The sequence below is a fragment of the Rattus norvegicus genome, chromosome 4, assembly GCF_021556685.1.
Source record: "Rattus norvegicus strain SHRSP/BbbUtx chromosome 4, alternate assembly SHRSP_T2T, whole genome shotgun sequence".
Taxonomy (NCBI): domain Eukaryota; kingdom Metazoa; phylum Chordata; class Mammalia; order Rodentia; family Muridae; genus Rattus; species Rattus norvegicus.
In genome coordinates, this window is record NC_141537.1 from 103,978,498 (window position 1) to 104,004,406 (window position 25,909).

General features: G+C 43.2%; 1 protein-coding gene across 1 annotated transcript in view; it reads left to right on the forward strand.

The window, feature by feature from the left end:
- Positions 1–25,909, forward strand: part of Eif2ak3 (eukaryotic translation initiation factor 2 alpha kinase 3) — a 61,438-nt gene that overhangs the window by 4,608 nt on the left and 30,921 nt on the right. Inside the window, 1 exon segment of the mRNA NM_031599.2 lies at positions 8,704–8,833. Within this exon segment, the coding sequence (NP_113787.1) occupies positions 8,704–8,833 (130 nt within the window).

A 25,909-nucleotide genomic window follows, 5' to 3' on the forward strand; every position in this document is an offset into this window, starting at 1 on the left:
CTATAAATTTGCTTAAGCTTCTTCAAGGTCTAGCTGATATCTCAAAACAGTCGAGCATAGTCGACAGCTTTAGGCATTATATTTGCTTTCACTTGAGGCCTGGCTATTCTTATGATATGCTTATACAAGAAGCTTGATTAGAAGGTTTATTTAGCAGTCAAATCCAGTCAGTACTAGTTTTTTTGTACGAAAACACACACTTCCTTTCTTGAATGTGTGTTTTGGTAGAAGATTCTTGGCCCCATAACATACATATATCAAATCACATTTCCAAGTTTGTAAGGTAAGTTCGCCAGAAGGAAATAAATAGAAAATATTAAAGTAAGCAGTTGTAAATCTGTAATTATTCAATCCAGATAATGCCCTCTGTCATCTGTTGGGACTGTCCACAGGAGATAAGACTCCTTTGAAGGAGTTTAGCATCTAGCAAACCTGATGGTCTGTGGATAGATATTCTGAGCAACTTAATCAGAACCAAAGGTTCTTTAGAATTCAGTCAGAGCCAAGGCAGTCTGTGTATTCATTTGGCCTTGGGTCATTTCTTCTAAATTGAGGGCATAATCAAAGTAGTTAGAAGATAAATGACGGGGATGAGAGAGGGCTGGAGAGATGGCTCAGTGGTTAAGAGCACTGACTGCTCTTCCAGAGGTCCTGAGTTCAATTCCCAGCAACCACATGGTGGCTCACAACCATCTGTAATGAGATCTGATGCCCTCTTCTGGTGTGTGTGAAGACAGCAGCAGTGTACTCACACACATAGAAGATAAATGACATTTCTGGAAGGAAGAGGCTGCATATTATAGTAGCATAAGAGGCAGCTTTAGAGTTGACAGACTAATAGGGTTGGGAAGCCTGGAATTCCCCATTCCTGCCCTATGCTTACTTACCGTCTGTGTTCCGAGACAAGTTCCATTTCTTTGCATCTTTCTCGGCCTCCCTGCCTGTATGATGTGGACAATGCCTTTACATCGTGTATTTAATTTGTATAATAAACGTTTCTTTATTTTGCTAGGCTAGGTACTGAGAGCAGAGAGAAGCTCAGGGTCTAGCAGAAATAACTTTGTTTATGGAATTAACTAGACTGTGGTAGACAGTCAGGCATCTTTATGATGCCATGACGGTAAAGAGATTGAGTGTCACTGCCATATAATTAAGTCCTTAAATAAAAAAGTGTCAGGGTAGGAGCTGGAAAGGTGTCTCAGGGTTGAAAACACTTGCTGTTCTTGCAGAGTTCCCAGGTTTGGTTCCTAGCACCCAAATGGTAGCTCACAACCATCCGTAACTCCAGTTCCAGGTGATCTGATACCCTTTTCTGACTTCCGGGGCACCAGGCATATATGAGATGCACATACATACATGCAGGCAAAATACGCATGCACATAAAACATTTTTGTCAAAGAAATGTCAAAGGCCAGAGAAATACTTCAGTAGATAAGATGCCTTCCTAGAGCCTTGATCCCTGGAATCCAGATGAGGCAGCACATCTAAAATCCTTGCACTCCTACTTCGAGATGGGAGGCAGAGTCAGGAGAGTTACCATGATATTGCAGGTCAGCTAGCCTGGAATACACAGTGTCTCGAAGAAACAACAGATAACCCTGTTCCAAAAATAGGTGAAAGAAAACTGATTCCCAAAGTTATCTCGTGATATCCATAGGCTCGTGTGTGAGTATGCACACGCACACACACAAATAACAGTAATAAAATTTGGATTTTAAAAGAAATTCTTTTGGGCACAGTAGACAATAGAATCACACAAGCAAGGGCACATTGGGGGTTTACAGTGAATTTAGCGGGATTTCTACACCTGAACTCCCAGATCACTGTGGATCTGCAGAGGGCTTCTTTGAGATCTGGTGGGAGTCTGTGGACTATAGGGTTTTAAAATAATGTAATGCAATGAGTCATTTGATGAAGAAAGCACTGATTAATAGGCCAAGCCAGGTGTGGTGGCATATACCTGTAATCCCAGCACTCAGAGGCAGAAGGACCATTCAGGGCCATCCTCTACTATATACAATTTATTTGAGGCTATAAGACATCCTGTCTCAACAGAGAGACAAACACGAAAGAGTGAATTTCATTGCTTTGTGCTCAAATTATGTCAAACCTTAGATAATAACTTTAGTTATTTCTTTCCAGAAACCCTGAATATTTGGATTAGTTTTAATTATTTTCTTAAAGCTGGGGACAGTGCAGGCTACCAAGATGGGTCAACAGGTGAAGGGGCTTGCCGCCAACCCTGACCACATGATCTCCATTCCTGGAATCTACTTGGTGAAAGGAGAGAAGCCATAAATTCCTGTAAATTGACCTCTGACCCACACAATTCAGATTTTGACATGCATAGGCTACCCCCTTAACAAACAAAATAAATTATTTAAAAACAAAAACCAGAGTCTTAAGCACTTGGCAAATGAAATATTTGCAGACACAGTGAAAATTGAATGAACAAAGGAACCTTGTTGAAAAGGCTGGAAACCCCTGGGGGTGTGCATGTTGTCATGGATTGAGGGAGGTGTGAGGAGAGGGGATTAGTTTGGCAGAAGAGACTGAAAGTGAGGTTAGGAAAGTACACAGGAGCCAAACTGCAAAGCAGAGAAGTTAATCAGAACTCTCCTCTGGAAGCAGACTCATCAGAAAAGCAAAGAAATGGTCCTGGGCCAGAAAGTACATTGAAGAGGCCTTGGAGATGTCGTGACAAAAACCGAGTCTGTTCCAGGGCCAGGGCAGAGGTAATGAAGAAATAAGTGTAAAGGCAGCTTCGGAAAACGAGTCAAGAGTACATAGCTATGATCTTAATATCTCAAGAGGGTGAGAGAGCAGGTGTGTGACGTCTGCGTTACATGTATGATGGCAAAGTGAGTGGTTACAGTGTGAAGAGCGGAGGAGGTGGGAGGAAGATGTTGGGTGAGAGGTTTGGCTTTCCGAATGCCTGAATTCTTGATAAGGGATGGAACCTACCGCTGAGCTATGGAGAAGGGGATGGCGAACCATGGGTACCATGACGTTGTGTTTGGAGAGAAAACTGGGCTTTGGTTTTCCAGGAAGAGCATGCAGTGCAGACAGAAAGTACCTGCTGGGAGGGATTGGGGCTGTGGGAATGACAGGTGAGAGTGTGCGGAACTGGTCCTCTAGGAAGCAGGGGCCTCTGTGGAACACTTGCTAAGGGGGATGGAACACTGAAACCCTTCCTAGGGGTAGCTGGACAGTGCTTGCAGGGAACCTAAACTGATGCTCTGCTACACTAAAGAAGCAGCGCTTTGAGAAGTGGTTACAGATCACGTTCTAACGAGCCATGATTTCTTGCCTCTTCTATCGCAAGTCAGTTGGCACAGCTGAGCTTAGTGTGAAGTTTACCCTGGATGTCACGATACCTTGTCTTGTGAGCCTTGAGTAGTATGTAATAATTTTTATGGTCAGACAATTTGGGTTATATTGATCTAGGTGAAATAGCATTATTTTACCAACTGAAAAAAAAACAAGGTGAGGGGCTGGGGGGTGGCTCAGTGGATAAAGCACTTGCTACCCTGCAGATGTGAAGACCAGAACCCATACTCTGTGTTCTCTGGGCCCTCAGCACACTGGCTAACTAGACTAGACGGAATTGTCAGGCCCTGGGTTCCACAAGAGGGTCTGTCCCTATAAATAAAGTAGAGGGGCAGAAGAAGTGGCTTAGCATTCAGGAGCACTTGCTGCCCTTCCAGAGGACCCAAATTTGGTTCCCAGCACCCGTGTCAGGCAGCTCACAATATCCTCGAACACCAGGTCCAGGGGTTCCAACAACATCTGGCCTCTACCAGCACCACAAACATGTGACCTACACATGGAAAACAAACAGATGCACATACTACACATAAATAAAAATAAATCTTTTTGTGGGGCGGAGGGTAGGGGACAGAAATCTGGGTCTCCATATAGCCTTGGCTGGCCTAGAACTCAGTATGTAGACCAGGCCGGCCTGAAACTCAACAGAGGTCTGTTTGCTTCCCAAGTGCTGGGATTAAAGGCATGCACCACCAAACCCAGCTAAAAATAAATCTTGTTTTTAAATAAAAGGGAGGGCAACCAAGGAAGACGCCAGATGTCACCCTCAGATGTGCACAGGGAGCCTTTATGCATACAGAAATAAATATATGAATAAAAATTATAAAAACTCAAGCTGAGTGAAGCTTTGAGGGGCATAAAGGCAGAGCCATGGAGATGTGTACTGGGTCTGACTTCCAGGCCCTACTTGTGAATTCTTTGACTCTTCAGTAAGCTAAGGGTTTTTATCTTGTTTGAAATAGAGCATTCATGGGGCGATAAATGCCTTCCTATTTCTCCCTCTTTTCCTCCCTCTGTCCCCTGTTATCCCTGCACTCAGCCAAGCTCTTTGACTTGTAGAGTGTGGCTGCTTCTACTCTCTCAGTCAGGGGCAGCAAGCGTGCATCCATGACATAATTCGGTGATCTACAGACCCTCGTGTCTGCATTGTCCCAGTGATGCTTCTCAATTCCAGCTGTAGCACGAGGGATCCTTCCCTTCTGGATGCATGCTGTGGGAAGGAGCCACAGTGAACACTCCTAGTTGGTGACAGCCAACGTGTCACACACCCCAGCCTGTAGCACAGAAGGTCTGGGAGGGTTTGTTTTGTTTTGGTTTTGTAACACTCTCAGAGCACTCATGAGGCGCGGGCGCGCGCACGCGTGTGTGTGTGTGTGTGTGTGTGTGTGTGTGTGTGTGTGTGTGTGTGTGTGTCTTGACATTAGGAGTTCTAGACCAGCTTGGACAACAGGTAGAAAGTTTACAAGGAATTGAACTGGTCCTTTTCTGTGGTTTGTCATCTGAAGTTATGTAGCAAAATCTTTATTTTCCCAAATTAGTTAAAGGTTTACCACTTTAAAATTCAAAATAAGAAAATTAATGCATAATTTGGCGATTTCATTTATCTTATATGTTTTGGGGATTTTTTTAGACAGGATTTGCTATGTAGCTCAGGCTGGCCTTAAACTTGATATGTTGCCCAGGCTGGTTTTCTGGAGATCCTTCTGTCTTCTGAATGCTGGGATCATGGGGTGTACCAAAATACCTTACAAATTGTGCTGTGTGTGACTTAAGCTGGGTTTATATTAACTTATTTCCCTGGCTAATTCATAGCTTTGCTTTGTGTGCACTGTATATCAAATGCCACGTAAGGAGGGAAGTTGTGCCTCATAATTCTAAACAGGAATGTAATTATATATTTGGAATTGGCATGGTCTTTTTAAAAGATTTAAATTTTTTATCTATGTGTTTGTTTTGTGTGTATGTGCTCCTGCAGTGTGTGCTTGAGCACACACATTTGAAGATCAGTGATAACCTTCAGGAGTTAACTGTCTCCAGACCATATGGGTCCCAGGATTCAAACTCAGGATGTTGAGCAATCATCAAGCATCGTTACCAGCTGAGCCCGCCATACCCTTGCACGGTTTTTAAAGCTGGCAAATAAACCCAGTGATTGCTAGTGTTCAACTAGGAGTCGACAACAGTGTTCCACACTTTCTTTCATCCAATGTGCATTTATAGTCTGCTGTGTATCTAGGATGTATGCCCCAAGCAAAAAAGAGACAACAGTAAGAAAAATCATTGTTTGAACATTTGAAGGACTCACATAGTTGTCTTGACTTTGGATATAGCAACTTTGATTAGCCAAGAAGCCCGTAGGTAACTTCATTATAGTAGGTAGACATGTGTACCCAGGGGAAAGGCCTAGAGCCAGAGATGAAAAATTGGGAATTGCCAGCACGGAGATGTGTTTAAGCTGTGAGACTGACTGGGATCACCAAAGTAGTTAAACACAGGGAGAAATTATTTTAAGAGACTAGAAAGATAAAGAGGAACCAGAAAACAAAACTGAGAAAGAGGATCAGAGACTTGAGTGAAAAAATAATTTTTTCATTTTTCAAAATTTTTATAATTACATAGTTTTTCAAACTCTTCCCTCCTCCAGTTCTTCTCACTTACCCCAGGCCCCTTTCCTCTCTCAGATTTATGGCGTTTTTACTTTGGCACACACACACACACACACACACACACACACACACACACACACACGCACGCACGCACACACTCACATACAATCCTAAATATATAAATACAACCTGTCCAGTTCATATAAAGTTACATCTCAGTTTCAGGGCTGACCACTTGGTATTGGGTAATCACTTGCAGGAGTTGGGGAGCTCTTCCTGGGAAGACGTTCTCCCACTCTCAGCTTTCCCCAGTGGCTAGTAGTTTTTCTTTAGGGTTGTAGCCCTTCGAGCTCTCCCCCTTCCATTGTTATCTTGTCCATTGGTGTCATCCTTGTGCAGGTCTTGTTTAGGCAGCCATATTGGTGGGACTTCAGGGTGTAGTTTCTCTGACATTTCTAGGAGACACAATTTCACAGCAAACTTCCTGTTCCTCAGATTCTTACAAACTTTTTTACTTCCTCTTCTGAAATAATCCCTGAGCCTCAGGAGGTATGATGTAGGTGTAGTGCTTGGGTCTGTGTACCACAAGATCCATGTTCGCTTGTCCTCTGCATTTTAATTGGTTGTGGTTTTCTGCAATGGTCTGCCTGTTGGGTCAGGAGGTGGGGCGGGGGGGCGGGACAGGGCGGGGCAGGGGCGGGGCAGGCTGTTGTGGAACACCCTTTTACTCCTCTGCATTTTAATTGGTTGTGGTTTTCTGCAATGGTCTGCCTGTTGGGGCAGGGGGTGGGGCAGGGGCGGGGCAGGCTGTTGTGGAACACCCTTTTAATCCCGGATGGATCTCTGTGAATTCAAAGCCATCCTGGCCTACAAATTGGGTTCCAGGACAGCAGGGCTACACTGAGAAACCCAGTCTTGAAAAGAAGAAAAAAAAATAAAATAGGAAAATAACCAGGCATGGTAGCACACTTTTAATCCCAGTATTCAGGAAACAGAAGCAGGTGGCTCTCTGAGTTTGAGACTGGTCAAGTCTATGTAACTAATTCCTGGAAAACCAGGGCTATGTGGCTACTTAGAAAGACCCTGCCTCCGTAAACAAACAAACAAACAAACAAATAAATTAGGAAATATGGTATCTTAGAAACCACATAAAAAGTATGTTTAAGAGTTGAGGTAGGGGAAAGTGTGGTTGCGATGTATATGTAAAGAATAAATATTTTTTAAAAATGTATGCATCACAAAGTACAGGACTGATAGTTGGCCCTGAGTGTTTGGCACTGTGAAGATCAGTAGTGACTCCAGTAAGAACGGCTTTAGTATTGTGGGAGTTAGGTTGTAAAAAGAAGCAAGTAAGGGTCTGGAGGGGAGATACAAGAGAGTGGTTTGGTTTGGTTTGTTTGTTTGTTTGGTTGGTTGGTTGGTTTTGCTTAATTTAGTATTTGGAGTTTTCGGATTCTTTGAGAGGGGTCTCTGAGACAGGGCCTTTCTGTGAGGCCTAAGTTGGCCTTAAGCTCTTAATTGTCCTGCCTCAGCTTCCCAGATGCTGGAAATATAGGCATATCCATCAGCCCCCGCCTGTTCTGATTTTAAGTTGGAGGGAATTACAGCAGATTGAATCTTAGTCTTGCATATTCAGGCTGCTCTAGTGAAGTACCATAGACTGGGAGGCTAGAAACAACTGAAATATTTTTCTCACAGTTGTGGATAAGAAAGAGAGGTGAGGGCCAGATGGTACTAAGGGTCACAGGATCAGTGACTTTAACCTGCTCATGCAGCCAGAAAAGTTTCGAGAGTTGAAGTAGGGGAAATATGTATGTAATATATGTAAAGAATAAAAATTAAAAATTAAAAAAAAAGTTTGTTTGGGGTCAAAGAGGAGGAAGGAAGCAGGAAGGAGAAGGGCTGGTGGCTGTGACAACATGCTTGAAATGTGGTCCTGACAGAGTCAGGGGTCTGACAGGAGGGACTGGTGCAAGGTAGAAAAACTCAGAGAACGAGGTGAAATAATATAAGGTAATAAGGCAGTAAGCAGCTAAACTATCCAGGAATAATCTGGTGACCTTTGTAAGGATTAGCACTGGACCATTAGGAGAGGTGGTGGATGGGACAGTCTGACCTTATTTTCAGGGAGAAGTAGAAGAAAATAAGCCAGAAGTAGCAAAGAGATAAAAACCTGGTAGTCAAGACTCATGATAGCAGACTGTCCTCTCTTCCATAGGGAAGCAGTATTCTTAAAGTTCTAGGAAAGCAAGCATCTGAGTGAAAGTTTAGGGAGGGTCCAGGGCTCAGTCAATAAAGGCTTACTGTGTGAGCATGAGGACCCAGTGTGGTGGGACACTACCATAATCCAAAACCCTGGGGAGGCAGAGACAGAGAAACCCCTGTGACTCTGACCTCCACACAGATGTACATGTACACACATACAAGAAGGTTGGGGGAGGGGATTGCCAAGGAATGGATCTCAGGAGGTGGGGAAAGGGAAGAGGAGAGGACTCAGCCAGGGGTGTTTCCATCTTGATCGTAGTAAGGATGTGGGAGGAAGGGACAACTAGGAATTGGGAGCTTTTCATCAGAGACTTGAGCAAATACAGGGTATAGTGAAGTTTGTTGTCCTGCTCTGGAGACAGATTGGTGGCAAGAACGTAAATGTTGAGGGGCAGTGGTTTCTCTGCTTTTCTTACTGCTGGATGGGACCAAGTTTCTTTCAGACACGAACTAAATGCAAGGTGTCTTAGATTGCTTTCCAATTTTGTTCTATTCCTTTTTACAGGTCCTTAGTAATCATCAGCACTTTAGATGGACGAATTGCCGCACTGGATGCCGAGAATCATGGGAAAAAGCAGTGGGATTTGGACGTGGGATCTGGTTCCTTGGTTTCATCTAGCCTTAGCAAGCCAGAGGTAAGAAAACTCAGGTTGTAAGGAGAATCGCTGCTGATTCTTGTGAAGCTTGAGCTTAGAGCCTCAATTAGAGACTTGAACAGTCACTTCTCCTCTCTGTAAAATGGGGCGGATGACAGCACCCACATCTTAGGACTGCTGCAGGCGTTAAGTGTGTTAATCATATTAGTAACTGAGGAACTGCGTCTGCTATGTCATGTAACACATTATCTGATGGATAACACGATCATCTTTTCTTATGGTCATCATAGGATCTCCAAGGAGTAACAATAGTTGGAAATTTCTAGTTAGAAATCCATGTTGCAGAATCCAATGCTTTGTTATTTTCTACATTTTTTAAGTGCTATACATCCTAATATTCTTTTTTATGTGGTCCAAACCCGGTCACTTAAAAATGTGCGTGTGCGTGTGTAATTAAAGAGGTCCTCAGAGAGAGGACACAAGCACATAGGCACATATGCCATGTTGCACATGTGGAGGTCGTAGGTCAACCTTGTGGAGTCAGTTCTCTCCTTCCGCTGTGAGTTCTAGGGATTGAACTCCAGTCATCAGGTCAGGTCTATATGACAGGCACCACCGAGCAATCTCTCCAGTCCTAAATGTATCACATTTCATTGAATTTTATTAATTGCAGAAAACCTGTACTTAGCTCTAGAATGTGAAGAGCACAGATTGAAACCACGCTTCCAAAACTATTCTGACTCTGCCCCTTAGCAGCGAGTTCTTCGAGGTGAGGAATAGCCCACCCCAGTGAGATGGGATGGAGAGGGGCCCAGAGGGAATAAGCTTATTTTTCAGTATTTGGTCTTGCCTCTGGGTTGCCTCCTCCTTCTGAGCTTTAGTCTGTAAATAAATCCATCTGTCATGCAGTCAGTCGCCTGCCTCCTCCCACATCTAATCGTCCCTAGGTGTGGACACCCTCACAGTAGTCGTGTCTTTAAAAAGTTGGGAAGAGACAAACGCTGGCATGAGGGGTTTAAGAATGACATTGATGCTCGTGGACGTGTGCACTGGATACACCGCTACCAGCCTCCTTTCTGTGACTACACATCCTGAGTCTTCCAGCAAACCCAGCCTGGATCGTTCTGCTGCACTGAGGGAAGGGGTGACGTAGGGACAGTCTTACTGAATCTCCACACTCCCCGTTTGCTAGACTTGGAGCATCGAGCAGTGTTCGTCACGCTCTTATTTTTGTCAGACAGTATGAAGAAGTGTGTTCTGAGACTAGTGAGAGTCTGTTTATAAGAAGAACTAACACTAAGAGCAAGTTGACTTTCTTTAAACTGAAATCAGGTTTTATGAACAGTATTCAGGGGCTGGAGAGATGGCTCAGCCATTAAAGGCTTGACTCATAACCAAAAATATAAGAATGATATTCAGGCCTGGTGGTGCTGGCACACATCTTTAATCTCAACCACTCAGGAAGCAGAGACAGGCAGTTCAAAGCCACCCTCGTCTACACAGCATGTTCCAGGACAGTTAGGGTTATACAGAGAAACCCTGTCTCAAAAGCCAAAAAGAAAAAAAAAAGGTATTCATATGATTAGTGTTACTCTCACTAAACATGTTTATTTGTGCTCTTCTAGAATTTTCCTCATTTTTAAACTTGATGTGAAAGATGATCAGCAAATTGAGATCATAAACCACTTATATCTGAGGTAATTTTAGTGTGTCGTGTGATTCAATGCATGTGTGTATTTGTAAACAGAAAATCCACACACAAAATTGGGTTGGCTGATGGCATGGCCAAGTGTTTGTTAGTACAAAGAGCTGTACTAATGAGTCGTGCCACCTCTGAGCAAGTGCTCAGGGTCATCTTCAGCTGCATAGCAGGTTTAAGGATAGCCAAAAATGCTCAGTGGGTAAAGCTGCAACTACCCAAGTCTGACAACCTGAGTTCAAACCCAGGGTCCACATGATGAAAAAATGGATTCCCAAATGTTGTCTTCTGACCTCCACATGCACCCTGTGGCTGCAACCCACCCACCCCATGCAAAAACAAATCAATTAATAAATGTAAAAAAATTACATTTTGTGTGTGTGTTTGAGTGTGTGCATGTGCCTTGTCTATGTATATCCAGAAGCCAGAAAAGCGTGTTGTATCTCCTGGAGCTGAAATTACAAGACGTTGTAAGCCACTCTGTATAGGTGCTAGAACTAAAAGTCTCCAGGCCTCCAAAAATTAAAAAACAAAAATTAAAACTCACTATATATTATCTAGTCTTAAATTGTCTACTTTGTAAGAAAAAGAAAATCTAAAGGCATAGATCATTTTATGATAATGATAGCTTAATATATAGATATGTTACTGACATTGTTCTCAGTGTTATATACTTGATGTTCCTTGTAGTACTCCTCTTGGTGTTGCTAAGTCAATCCCATTGTACAAAATGTTGAAAATTGAAACTCAGCTGTGATTTACTTGGAGAATGATAAAGACTTGTCTGGATGTATTGCGTGTGTCTGTCTTGGGGCCTTTTCTATGTTTTCTGAAACAGTCTTACTAGGTATCCCAGGATAGCCTTGCATTGGTATCCCAGGATAGCCTTGTATTTATATTCTTCTGCCTCAGCCTTCTGAGTGTTGGCGTTATAGGCATGTACCATCACACCCAGCTATATATCTGTATTTACATTAAAAAAAATTAAAATAAATTGTGCAGGTAGATGGATCTCTGTGAGTTCAAGACCATCCTGGTCTACGTGAGTTTTAGGCAAGCTGGAGCTATACAGTAAGATTCTGTATGGAAGTAAAACAAGGGAGAGAAGAGGGGAAGGGAGGGAGGAGAGAGAACTCCCAAAAGATTTACTAGTTAATAATAAACCCAATACCTGATAGCACAGCACGCTATCAATACGAAAGAGACATTCTTCTTACATGTTTGCAACCCCCCCCCCCCGGGTTCTTTAAGACAGGGTTTCTCTGTGTACCTCTGACTGACCTTGAACTCACAAAGATCAGCCTGCCTCTGCCTCCTAAGCTCTGGGATTAAAGGAGCGCACACCGCCGCCACCACCTGGTGACAACTAGATTTATATAGCTGCTTCTTTATTAAATATACTGCATTGTTGCCAGATATGATAGCAAATGCCCATGGTTCCTTCATGGGGAGATAGAGGCCAGCCTTGGCTATTCATGACTTCAAGGCCAGCTGAAATATATGAGACCTGTCTCAGAAAAACCCCAAAAGAACAGACAAAAATTATATTTACTTACGTTTCGATTATATGAAGAAAATTCAACCACCTACATCGGTCAAAGGGAGGAGTATTTTAGTGGCCTTTTGCTTTGTTTTGATACTGCTCCAGAGCAAGTATCTGAAGGAGTCTGAATCTAAAGTCATTAACATTTTAAGGAATATTTTTATTTGTTGTTTTATTTTGTTTTCTTTGTGTCAGGGGCTCACCATGTGCCTCTGGCTGCCTTGGAACTTGCTGTGTAGTAGACCTGCTGGCCTCAAACTCACAGAGTTTAAAGGAGTGCACCTCTCTGACCTTATTTTTATTTGTGTGTGTGTGTGTGTGTGTGTGTGTGTGTGCGCGCGCGCGTGCGCTTGTGTGTGTCCTTGTGTTCATCTATGCTGTGCCCAGAGAGGCCAGAAGAGGGTGTTGGGTCCCTTGGACCTGGAATCCAGTATGGGTGCTGGGAACTAATCCCCAGTCCTCTGCAAGAACAGCAAGTGCTCTTAACTGCTGAGCCATCTCACAGCTCTGGCAGTAAAAATGTTACACTCCATTGCAGTAAAATCCATTAGCCCATCTTGCCTTGTATAAAAAAAAAATCCATATTTTTCTGACTTCATAGGAAATAAAGAGTCGTTATTAATACACAGTACAATAGGAAAATTTAGTTATCACTAACATCGCTGATCTAATTAGAAACGGCTGGGCTGGGTTGGGTTTTTGGTGTTAGGAATTGAAGGCTTCCTGTACCTAAGCTAGGTTGCTACTGTGCTACTTACCCAGCCTTTAAACACCCTTCGAAGTACTAGGAAAAGGCCAGTTTACTCCTGCAGACATAGGGCGGCCTACCTAGTTTTCTAATTTTCTCTTGAAAACTCAACTTTTGTCATGAATACTGCCAGCTGATTGCTTTGACGTGAAAAGCCTACTTTGTTCTTGCTTGCTGAGGAAATGTCTGGCATTTCGAGTCTCATCTCTGTGATCTTCAGTTTCAGTTGATGAACAGAGTGGAGCCGCTAAACAGAGTAGACCATTCAGTCCACACAAGTGCTGCTCCTGAGACTGCTTCAGATGTGCGCAAGTGCCCAGCGCCCGTCCTGATTAGTCACAAGGACAGGAAGAGGAGAGTACTGAGGGCCGAGAGTTAATGAAATTCATCATGGTTGTTACTTCAAATATTTTCATTTCTCTGTCTGTTTGTCTCTGTTTCTCTGTTTGTCTCTCCCTCCCTCCTTCCCTCTCTCTCCATCTCTTCCTATTCTCATTGTCTTTCCTCCCTGCCCTTCCTTCAGCAAAGTCTTGCTGTGGAGCCCAGGCTCTCCTAGAACTTACAGTCCTCCTGTTTCAGCCTCCTGAGGGCTAGGTTTATAGGCATTTGCCATGGTGCCTGACTGGCTCTTTGGTGCTAAGGATTAAATGTGAGGTCTTGTGTACGCCAGGCATGTGCCCTAGCACCAGGCCTCATCCTCAGGCCCACCAGGAACTGCTCTGTTGTTGTTGTTGTTGTTGTTTGTTTGTTTCTTTGTTTGTTTTTGAAACAGGGTCTTATTATGTAGACAGGAATGGCCCTGAACTCAGAAATATCCTCCTGCCTCTGACAAGAACATATATGAAGCCAGACACAGTAGTGCACGCCTGCAATCTCTGAATTCCAAAGACTGACTCAGAATGATGATTTCTAGACTAGCCTGGTCATCAGTGAGAACCTGTCTCAGGAGACATAAACAAAGCCAGACACGTGGTAGCCAGACCCCAGCACTTGGGGTTGGAGGAGGTAAATCTAAGAATTTAAGGTCCTCGTTGGCTACATCCATGTGACTTCCAAACCAGCTTGGATTCCATGAAACCCTGCTTAAAAACTAAGCAAAACAAACAGATAAAAACATAGAGGAAGCCTGCATAAAGTCAGCAAGGTAAACCAGTATTTGCTACATAAATATGAGGAGTGGAGTTGGGATCCCCTGGGACCCAGGTGAAAGCTGTGAAATGGTTTAATGCTAAAATCTCAGCGCTGAGGAAGAGCAGACTGGAAGACATCAAGACTTTCTGGTCAGCTACTCACTTGATCAGTGAACAGTCTTGAACAGGAGGTCCAGAGTGATTGAAGAAGATACTCAGTGTTGACCTCTGACCGCCACATGCAGACATACATGTATACTCCCTCCCATCCCCCAAATACACATATGCACATAGCCCATATGAACTAACACTAAATTTTTATTAAAAGTGCAGACTCCTTACACGTTACAGATCTCCTTGCATTCTGGCTTGTTCTGATGTCATGAACTTTTTCTGATCTGCAAGGGTCTATAAACCAGTGTGTTGTGTTGCTTTGTTTGTGTTTTGAATATGTCAGTGAAAATTTCTGGTGCACAAGGGAGAGTGACAGCTCTGTGAGGAACAGATAGTTTGTATTATATTTAGACTTGCATGTGGCAGGAAGGTTCAGGTGTCCTGGGACACATCTCATTTGCCACTCCTTCCTGTTGACAGGGCACCCACAAAACTTCCTCAAAAGAATGTTGATAATGAAACCAACCTACAACTGTGCCTCTGAGTGTGTGTTGGGATGACTAGGGAGCCAGGCATAGTAGACTATGCTCCCTGGTTAATGAACCACTTTTGTAGGACAACCAGTAGCTAAGACTTGTGTTTTAAGGTTTCAGAAGGACCCCCTGAGGTGAAATCTGATCTGGCTTTTTCTTTGGTAATTGAAATGTAGCTAGTTTCAACCTTAAAATTTTAATTTATAGATAATAATTCATTCTGTAGTGCATTTTTTCTTTGAAGGTCCCTGGGCAGCCTTTGGACCACACTTATATCTGAATAGAGACCAGAGCTGTCATGGTAGCTTACTGTAGGCACTTGCTGTCAAACCTGAGAAACTTAGTTTGATCCAAACCAATATGGTGAAAGGAGAGAACCTCAAATTATCCCGACCGTCACCATCATCATGTCTTGGCAAGTACATGCATGGCTGACCACACACACACACACACACACACACACACACACACACACACACACGTAATTAAAAAACAAAATCTTGGTTGATGCGCTAGGCATGGTGGCACACTTTTCAATCCCAGCACTCAGGAAACAGGCAAACAAGAAATCTATAGGTTCAAGGCTAGCCTGATCTACATAGTGATGTCTAGGCAAGCCTGGACTACATAGTGAGATCCTGTCTCTATCAATCAGTCAATAAATTAAATATGTACATTTCAATAGACTAAATGTTTTTGAGTCTTACTTCTCTGTGTCTTGGGGCATATTTATTTATTTGCGCGCAGGCAATCCTTACTTTTCGTAAGGATGTCTTTATAATGACCTTCCTAGTGTGTACACATCTGCAGCTAACTTGTACTTGGATGGCTGCTTTTATCATTTCATCACTTAGACTTTAAACACAGCATGCTGTTTTCTGGTTTTGCACTGTGCCTGCCCCCCTTTCCTCCTAAAAAGAGCAAACAACTCTGTTGTTAGTCGATACTTACTTAGAGTTTTGTTTTATTTTAGGCATGGTTATCCCCAGGAGATGAGCATTTCTGTTTCAAACAGGTGCATAGACAGACAGGTGCATAGACAGCAGACAGCAATGAAACGCTGCTGTTGGCAGAGAGAAGTGTTTTCCCCACCTGCCTTCATCCCGATCGGCACAGGGGCTTCCTGCCTCAGCCGTATGTACCAGGATTACAGGCATGCACCGCCACACTGGTCAGCTGAAACACCTTTGAACAGAAGTACCTAGAGCAGGGCATGGTGGCACACACCTATAATCCTAGCACTGAGAAGCTGAGACAGTTGGATGGTTAGTTTGAAGCCAGCCTAGGCTGCATGAATGAGATCCTGTCACAAACATGAACACAAGTGTGTGTGTGTGCACTCACATGTAGAGTGTGCCATTCGTAGTTACTAATTCTGATTTGTTCACAAACATGTACATGCATAGCAACTGAATGTGACTTTATCAGAACCCTATTGGGCATGGGTGGCATATGTCTATAATCTCAGAATTTGGTTCAAGGTCAGCCTGGACTACACAGTGAGACCCTGCCTTAACTCCAACCCCTTTCTCCTCAAAAAAGAAAGCAAGCTGCAGGGCTGGAGAGATGGCTCAGCGGCTAAGAGCACCCGACTGCTCTTCCAGAGATCCTGAGTTCAATTCCCAGCAACCACATGGTGGCTCACAACCATCTGTAAAGAGATCCGATGCCCTCTTCTGGTGTATCTGAAGACAGCTACAGTGTACTTATATATAATAAATGAATAAAAAAAAAAAAAAAGAAAGAAAGAAAGCTGCAATCTCTCACTCTTTTCTATATAATGCTGGAAACTGAATTTGGGCTTGTGCCGGCTTTTTGTCAACTTGATAAAGGCCTAGACTTCTGAGAGGAGGGAACCACAGTGGAGAAAATGCCTCTATAAGATTGGTCTGTAGGTAGACATGTGAGCCATTTTCCTAGTGATTGATAGGGGAGGGTTCTGTCCACTGCAGTGCTGCTGCTTCAAAGCAGTGGTCCTGGCATATATAATAAAATCAGGCTGAGCAAGCCGGTAAAGAGCATTCCTCATGTCCTCTGCTCCGGCCCCACCTCCGTATTCCATCAGTGATGGAGTATGACCTGAATTAAACTTCTCCAATTGCTCTCGACAGCAGTGATTCATCACAGCAAGAGCAGAGTAACTAAGACAGACTTTATGAACTCTAGGGAAGGGCTATACCACGTGTCCTTTGCACCTCCGAAATGTTGTTTAATTCGGGGCTAAAGAGGAGCCTTACCAGTTAAAAGGACTGGCTGCTCTTGCAGAGGGACCCAGCTTTGGTTCCTAGCGTCCACACAGAAGCTCACAGTCATCTATAACTCTAGTTCTAGGGTATCACCTTCTGGCTTCCATGGGCACCAGGCACACGGGTGGTGCATATACATATGTGCAAATACTCATACACTTAAAATAAATAAGTCTTTAAAGACTGCCTAATTTATACTAAATGTTGCCCAAGTCATTTAAAGGGATTGTGTATGTATGCGGGTGAGACACAGAGACAGAGAAAGAGAGAGACGAAGCAGTGGGTCTCGGCCTGGAACACATTATTCCTGGCTGGCCTTAACCTCTTCACTCTCCTTTCTCAGTCTTCCAAATGCCTGGGTTACAGGTATGCACCAGTGTGTCTGACCCACATTTCTTTTGATTTCGACATTAAAAGGTGCTTTTTGAATCAGCTAAGTCATCAGCTGTGAAGTCTGTTTTGAAGAGTAACTGTCAATTTTGCACCAAGCCAGTATCTAATTGATTGCCTAATTGCTTTTCATTATAGAAATGAAACTGTTTTGATTTAATTTTTATTACTTCCTTAACGTGGCCAAAAGCAATCCTGTGAACTAAATTAATTTATTCAAGTAAGCATGCTGCCAAATGAGAGATTGAGATCACTCCATTGCTATTGTTTAGGGAATGGGGTTCTCCCTGTGCGCGCTTGCGCACACAATTTTGTGTGTGTGTGTGTGTGTGTGTGTGTGTGTGTGTGTGTGTGTGTGTGTGTGTGTGTGTGTGATGGGGGGAGTGTCACTTGCCCCAGCACTCACATGAAGGTCAGGGACAGCTCTGTGTGGTCAGTTCTCTCCTTTCACTTTATATGGGCTCCAGGGTTGAACTCTGGGTGTCTGACAGGCAGGGCAGTTGCTTTTGCCCACTAAGCTGTCCCTGACCTCCTTCATTTTCTTGGGAGCATGTCACTTCGGGTGTGTCCTATTAACTGAATGTGTGTGTCGGAAGCTCTCAAGCCCCTCCTGCAGGAACTTGAGGTCCTGTTAGCCATGAAGCCTCCCCTTACCCGTGAGGCACTGTCCTCTTGGATTCTTTAGCAACTTTATTTTTACTTCCCCCATCAGTAATGTTGGCATTTAAGGGGAAACACAGGCTACTTCTATAATACAACAATGTCGGGGCTTCTTTTTATTAAGCCATACGTAATAAAGCAGTGCAGTCACTTGTTCATCTGGTGGTGTAGTCACTGGTTAACTTTGGGTAACAATTGCCATTTTTGGTTGAAGATATAGCTCATTTGGTAGAGTGGGTTCAGTCACCACCTCCACAGAAAACTAGTGTGGTGCACAAGCCCGTAATCCCAGCAGTATGAAGGTAGAGGCAGGAGGATCAAAGTTATCTTGTACCACATAGAGGGTTCAAGGCCAGCCTGGACTACATGAGCCACTCAATTTTTTAAAAAGTTACCATTTTATGCCCTACACCTAGCACATCATCTTTAAGAAACTGAAATATTACACATACGTCTTGGTTCTAGAGAGGCGTGTCTAATGGGCTTCTCTTCTCTTCTCAAACCTGGGTTTGAGTTCCAGAACCGACATCTTAACTGTCTGTAACCCAGTGAAGTTTAGAGCTTGCTTTGTTGCAGTGGATTCAGCAGAACCTATGGGCTCCCTGCAGTCCCTTTCTTCTTCTCAACACTCCACACATTTCAAACCCACGAGTTTCCAAGACATTAAGACCTCTCTCCTTACAGGATGCTAAGGAAGTATTTGACTGTTCGGGCCTTGGATTTCCAGAGGAGAGATCTGAGTTGCACACAGAGCAGTGTTAGTGTCCTGGGAACCAAGAACTTGGTCACCTTGAGAGTAAAGCAAGAAGACAGCTGAAGACAAGACTGTTAGAATCCAATTTCCTAAAACTGAGACGGGGATAGGCAAAGAAAACGGTGTTTTGGAGATGGGCTGGTTTTATGGTTTTTATGGTTTTTCTGCATTACTTCCAATATCTTTAACTGCTGCCTGGTGTTAATACATATTACTTTATTTTATTTATTTATTTATTTATTTATTATTTTTGAAACAGGGTCTCACCTTTTTGAAACAGGGCTAGTCTTGAACTCACTGTGCTATTGAGGATGACCTTAACACCTGACCTCTGGCCTCTACCTCCTGACTATGGTATTACAGGCGTGTACTACCCTACCAGTTTTCTGCAGTCCTGGGGATGGAGCCCATGCTAGGCAAGCATTCTGCCAACTGAGTTACATCCACAGCCCCTGCTTTAAATATTTTAAAATATAAATGTTTCACAATTAGAGATACCTGCCATATTTGGCAAATGTGTCTCTTGTAGACAACCCCCTTGATTTATTAGAGTCTCTTTAGAATTCCTACAACAAAGAGAATGTCAAAAGCCTTTCCATTTTGCTGATAGAGGGATTGGGGAAGCTTGAAGAGGAGGTGGAGGAAAGATATGCAAGCCTGTTTACAAGACAGCAAAAGAATTTGGGGACCAGAAGAGGTGAGCCTTTAAAAATAGTTATGGAGGGGCTGGCAGGATGGCTCAGGTGGTAAAGATACCTACCACCAAGACTGAGGCCCAAGCTCACTTCCTGGAGCCCACGGGGTGGAAGAAGAGAACTGGTTCCTGAAGGTTGTCTTCTAACCTCATTCATGTATGCCTAAACATTGCTCCTTTAGACAGACAGATGATAGATAGATAGATAGACAGACAGACAGGCAGACAGATGAAATAGTTGCGGAGTATGATGTGAGAACTGTAAGAAAGACACGGTCTCCCGGCAAGTGTGTAATGGTGTGAGGGACCTAAGGAGTGGGGCCAGGCGAGGTGCAGAGCAGTCTGTCGTGCATCCTGGCTTCAGATGCAGCAAGCCGCGTGCTGATTAAAACAGCAGTTGTGGGCAGGCATTGTCCGACTTCCTGTTTTTGATGAGTACTGTCCACCTATTTTGCCCCTCCCTAGGATTAGTGAGTTTCAGTCTTGGTTCCTGGCATCTTTGTTGTTGCTGTGTGGTGCTACAGATGCCCTGCCATGATGGAGGAGCACAGGGGAGTGTTCCCCTGTAGTAAGTGCTCCAGGATAACTGTTTTCACTGTTCTCTCTGTCACGCAATGTGATGGGTCGTCCTTGCCCCACTTCCTCCTCTCCTTCCCGTGTCATTCTTTCTCACCCATGCTATAGCTGGGACTTACGACTCTAGCTCTTCTGGTGTATTTCCTCTTGGGTTACAGAGCAGACTGGCGTCACTGGAGCACAGGAGCCATTTTCAACTTTAAGTCACACTGTGTGGGAATTAGTACTGGATACAACTTTAGGGATTTGATGATAGTTTATGTCTGAGTCAGGAATTGACAAAACAGTTGTATATATACATCTGGCTTCCAAAGCAGATTGAGAACAATTTTTTTTTAAGAAAAAAAATCTAATAAGTACAGAAGAAGCAAATACAGATTAGAAGCCATGATTTTATTCTGTTTAGGTGAATAATAGGACCATCAATCAATACTACAATGAAAAATTGATGGGGAACTTTTACGTGGAAAAATTGAGCTGACTCCCTAGAACTCAGTTTGGTAGCCGTATTATTAAAAGTGGGGCAGACAAATAATACGCACCATGTAATATGTCATAACACAGGACTCACCAAGCTTTTTATGTAGAGGTTCAGATGGTAAATACCTTAGGCCTCAAGGGACACATGGTCTCTGTTGCTATTCTAACAATGGTTATAGTTACAGTGGGCTCTGCAGTTGGGACTCAGAAGTGCTCATGGGTATATGCAAATGGTAGGATGTGTGAATGCATTTCTCTTTTTAAAAAAAGATTTACTTATTTATTAAAAATAAGTAAGGGGGGTTGGGGATTTAGCTCAGTGGTAGAGTGCTTGGCAAGCGCAAGGCCCTGGGTTCGGTCCCCAGCTCCGAAAAAAAGAAAAGGAAAAAAAAAAAATAAGTACACTGTAGCTGTCTTCAGACACAGCAGAGGAGGGCATCAGATCTCATTACAGATGGTTGTGAGCCACCATGTGATTGCTGGGATTTGAACTCAGGACCTCTGGAAGAGTAGTCAGTGCTTTTAACCACTGAGCCATCTCTCCAGCCCCCATAAGACTTTCCTTAATGAAACATTTTGGGCAAGATTTTGCCTATGCAGTTCATAGACTCCTAACAATAGAAAATACTAGTTCTGAAGCACACATTCCAGGATGCATGGGTTAAAAGAAGTTGTTAAGGAATGTATAAGTCCTGGCTATGACCCATCTATAGGAAATTGAATCCTTTCTCCAGAAAGGAAGTGATTCTTCTAGAGAGATGGCTCAGTGGCTGCTCTTGCAGAGGACCCACGTTCAGTTCCCAGCACTGACATGGGGGCTCACATCTGTCGAGAACTCCAGTTCCAGGCTACCCTCCGCTAGCCTCCTTTTCCACCAGGCATACATACTGTACACAGACATATGCTCAGGTAATGTGCCCATACATGTAAAGTCAAGTGGTAAAATTTTTTTAAGGAAAGGGCACTGAAAGAAGCCCATACTGTGATGTGAGGAATCAGATAGAATCCCTTATGATATAGTGAATCTTTGGGACAGTCTGAGAAATGTGAATTCTTACGTGTTTATAAACCATCTGGCCAAGTATCAGTAGTTATTAGAAATCAATACGTGAGGGCTGCTGCACTGGCCTCGTTACCTTTCAAATGTTTGAAATAGTTCACAGTAAGTTAAAGTTGAATGTATGGGCACAAAGAAAGTGAAGAAGACAGCCAGGACTGACCAGAGAAATCCTGACTGGGGGGGGGGGGGGGTGAGGAAGGGAGAAGTAAATGGAAAACCGTTCCATGCAGCTGGAGGATTTCTTTTTCTCTGATAGTATTTAATGTTTCTTTTTCTCTTCTTCAATTGAGGTTCCCTTTTCCTGTGTAAGTCAGAGTTCTTATTTCCACTTCAGTCTCTCAGACAGTTTCGATTACATGTGTACATGTGTGTGCCACTTAGATTTCTATTCAGGACAGAAGTCAAATTACTTTACTCGGCTGTTAATGCTTTTCAATTGCACAGAAAAAGGCTCTAGATCTTTGGTACTGAGTTTGCTAACCAATGTGACAGACCCTTTGTTTTAAAATTATGAACGGGGGAAAACAAATAGAGGAAATAAATTCAAAATAGCATGAATTTATACTTCCTGAAATGACCAAAGGGAAAGCCAGGTCCCATAATTACCTTGAGATGCAGAGCAGCAGATCAGAACAAATAGCTCTCACAGGGACAGATGGCTGGAATATGGTCGGGCATCATCCGTCAACCGCAACCTACATTTTTTTTTTCTATCAAGAGATTCAAAGCTGACTATCAGAGTGACTCATTCCTTTGCTTAGAGGATGAGGTAATGCTATTGTGAGGGGTGATGTCATCTCTACCTGAACTGCATGCATATAGATCACTGCTCAGGCTCTCCAGGAAAAGCACCATCTGCTTTGATATCCACTGCCTGAAAGGCTTTGCAGAGATTGGTGCAAAGGTCACCAGCCTCGAGTATGACTCATAGGCAGCCAATCAGCAAAGAGCAGCTGGTGAAAAGTAAACTTCTAAAATCATAATCCAAACATATGACAGGATGAGTCCATACTGAATCACAGTTCTTATATCAATCGTATGTTTTACACTTACTGAAGTTACCACCATTGAAGGTTTAACTCCTACATATAAAGCCATTTTCAGTTGGCCAGACATCACAACCCCCCCCCCCCCTTGTTGTTTAAAACATTTTTTTTTTAAATTGGAGATAAGTTTTCTGTTACTTCGGAGGTGCATGGGTCATTCTTGAGTTTCAGTGCACGTGAGTTTGGCAGCCGCTTTCTGCAGTTAGGACCTGTGTTCCCTGCAAACCAGCTGCTACTCTAGGGGAAAAGAAAGAGGGCACATGTCACAGGAAGCGCTCGCTGCTTGTGGCCAACCCACTGACCCTCCCTTTGTTTTGGTGACAGTGTTCCCCACACTCTTTGAATTTACTGTAACTTGAATCTGTCGTCTGTTGTGTACTGTCAAATTTCTAATAGATGATGGAAAATAGACAATAATAAATACTTGATCTTTTTCATTTGTATCTTGAAATAGCATATTGTCTGCATATTGTATCTGTATAACAGCACACATTTGTTTTAATGGCAACTTTAAATCAGATATTCTACAAATATATAGTTAATTATGTTAAGTATATTAAGCTGTTATAAGAAATATAAGGAAGGGGAGCTCGAGAAATGGCTCAGAAGTTAAGAGCACTAAGTGCTCTACCGGAGGACCTGGTTTCACTTCCCAGCACCCACATAGCAATTCACAACTCCCTGTTACTCATGCATGCATGCGATGCATAGATACACCATACACATAAAATAAATAAAGTTTAAAAGAGTCAGAGATACAAGGAAACAAATAAATGGAAATTTTAACCTAAGTAATTTCAGGTGGCATGCATCCGATGTCTTTGGAAAACTTAACGAAAGTTAGATACTGACTAGACCTGATGGTACATGCCTGGTAATCACAGCACTTTGAAAGTGTGCAGAAGGATTGCTCTAAGTTTGAGGCCAGCCTGGGCTACATAATGAGTTCTAGGACAACCTGGGCTACAATATGAAATCTGTCTCAAAGCTACAACAGAAAGATCATGTAACCATCCTATTTGTTATCAGAATTTTTGCCTAGAATTAACATTAATGATTCTTGTCTGATCTAAATTTTACTATCATGGTTACAAAATGCTATTTTTTTTAATCCAAGTCTTTTTTATTGGTACTTTTTTTTTTAAATTAACCCGAACTTAGGAATTTCTCTTTTTTTCTTAATAGTGCTTCCTTTGTCTTCGCACCAAACCTCTATAGTTGTCTTTTGTCATCATAAGATGGCAATGGCTCACCTTGTACCTACTCCTCCTCCGCTCTGGACCATTTCCTTTTGGTAGAAAATTAAAATCTAGATTGTTAGTGTTGGGTTAATTAACAGTCATTGGATCCAAACAATTATAAACATTTCTGTGTCTGGTAAATATGTCTATAATTTTGAGATCCTAACAATTTGAGAACATTGTAGAGTCTCAGCTTTAGTTGCCCAGAAAGTGAAATAGAGACTGGGTATGATGTAGTTCAGTGGTGGACCACTCACCTAATACGACACATTAGTTTCCTGTCGGTATATTAGTTCACTCACCAGGGCCTGAGGCCCTAGGCTCCATCTCTGTCCCAGGAAAATTAGATACAGAGTGGGCTGGAGAGATGCCTCGGTGGTTAAGAGCACTGCTGCTCTTACAAAGGACCTGGGTTCACTTCCCATCGCTTACATGGCAACTCACAACCTTCTGTAACAGCTGCTCCAAGGACTCTAATGCCCTCTTCTGGCCTCTGTGGGAACTGTATACATAGTACAAAGAAGAATACAGGCAAAACACATAAGAATAAATAGATCTTTTTTTTTTAAATTTATTTATTTTATGTACAGCATTCTGCTTGCATATGTGACTGCAGGCCAGAAGAGGGCACCAGATCTCATTACAGATGATTGTGAGCCACCATGTGGTTGCTGGGATTTGAACTCAGGACCTCTGGAAGAACAGTCAGTGCTCTTAACCACTGAGCCATCTCTCCAGCCTGAATAAATAGATCTTAAGAAAAGATAGAGATAGAAAAGTAGAGAGGCTGAGGAGTGGAGCATTACCCCCACCCCACCCCCAACCCTTATCTGGAGTAGAAATTTTTCTAACAGCAAATGTGCACTAGCACTATTTTCTTAGATTTGAAACAGGTAAATGATACTAGGTGAAGGCCAGTCGGGTTTTAGTGGGCAGTTGTGTAAGAAAGTGCTCCAGGGAAAAGACACACATCACCAGTGAAATGAGTGGTACCAGGAAGGGCAGTTGTGTGGTTACGTAGCCATGCCAGGTTGCTGCCCACACAGGGAAAAGGGAAGGACACATGACAGAAAGGGTGTTGGAGGTCACACTTACAGGACTCTGGACGTCCTCCACAGGATTTCAAGTCCTTAGGATTTGGGGTCTTCTGTAAGAAGCTAATGAAGAGCCATTGAAGATTTTTCAATATTGTCATAACAAGCTTAACTGGCCCAGAGGGATTAATCTAAGAGATGCATCAGCTTCAACTGGGGCATTTCCAGGGGAGATCTGTGAAGAGTTTATGATAGGAGCTCAGGTCAGACATAATAAGGATCTGAGCTGGAGTATGAATGGAGTTAGGACAGTGGTCTTCACCTTCTTCCAGATCCCGAGTTTAAAGCAGAGGTAAGGAAGCATAGAGAGTTGAATCCCAGCTTAGAGCTACTTAAAGAAAGCCTGCTGCTTCAGGAACCCAAGGCATCCAGTGGGGGTTCTGTGTTAAACCAGGAAGTCTGACAGTTTGTCTAAAGAGTTTGTTTTGCATGCATGGTTTGTTTTGTCCTTAACTCTTTCGTATTCTCTCATCCCAAAGTTTTAAGCCTCATGGATCAAGACAGAAGTTGTGTTGTTAATTGGAGTTGATGAAATTTTATTTTTAATTCCAGCAGAAGGCCAATGCCATGAAGATCTGTACTGAAGTTCCTAAGACATTCTTTGGGCTGTGCCCTGGTTCCCTGTCTTCTGCCCATGCTGCCCAGTGAGGCTGCCATTGAGGCTTCCCTGTTAGGACACTGCTCTGACACTTACCTCCTTCACGGCTAACCAGTCTCTGTCCTGTGCTTGCTGCCCGTGCCTCCGCTCTCTCTCCTCAGCCTGTTTACCTTCTTGTGGTGCCTCAGTTATGACTACGTCATTTCTACCCAGAGGCCTTTGCAAGTTTGTTCCCCAAGTGTCAACGTGATATACTGTTTCATGTTGAGAGCTTTGCCCAGCCGTTATTAACTAACATTCTCAGCAGGACCTGCCATGAGTTCTCCATTGACAGTTCCCACTCACCCCATGTGCTCCTCTGCCCCTTTATCTTTAATTCTCCTTCCTCTTATGATGATCTCTGTCACTGACATACATCATTTGCTTGTGATGCTTGTGACGTCTCCAGACACCAGAGTTCAAGCTCCATAGGACTCTGATTTTGTTTGTCAAGATTTGGTTTGGCTGGC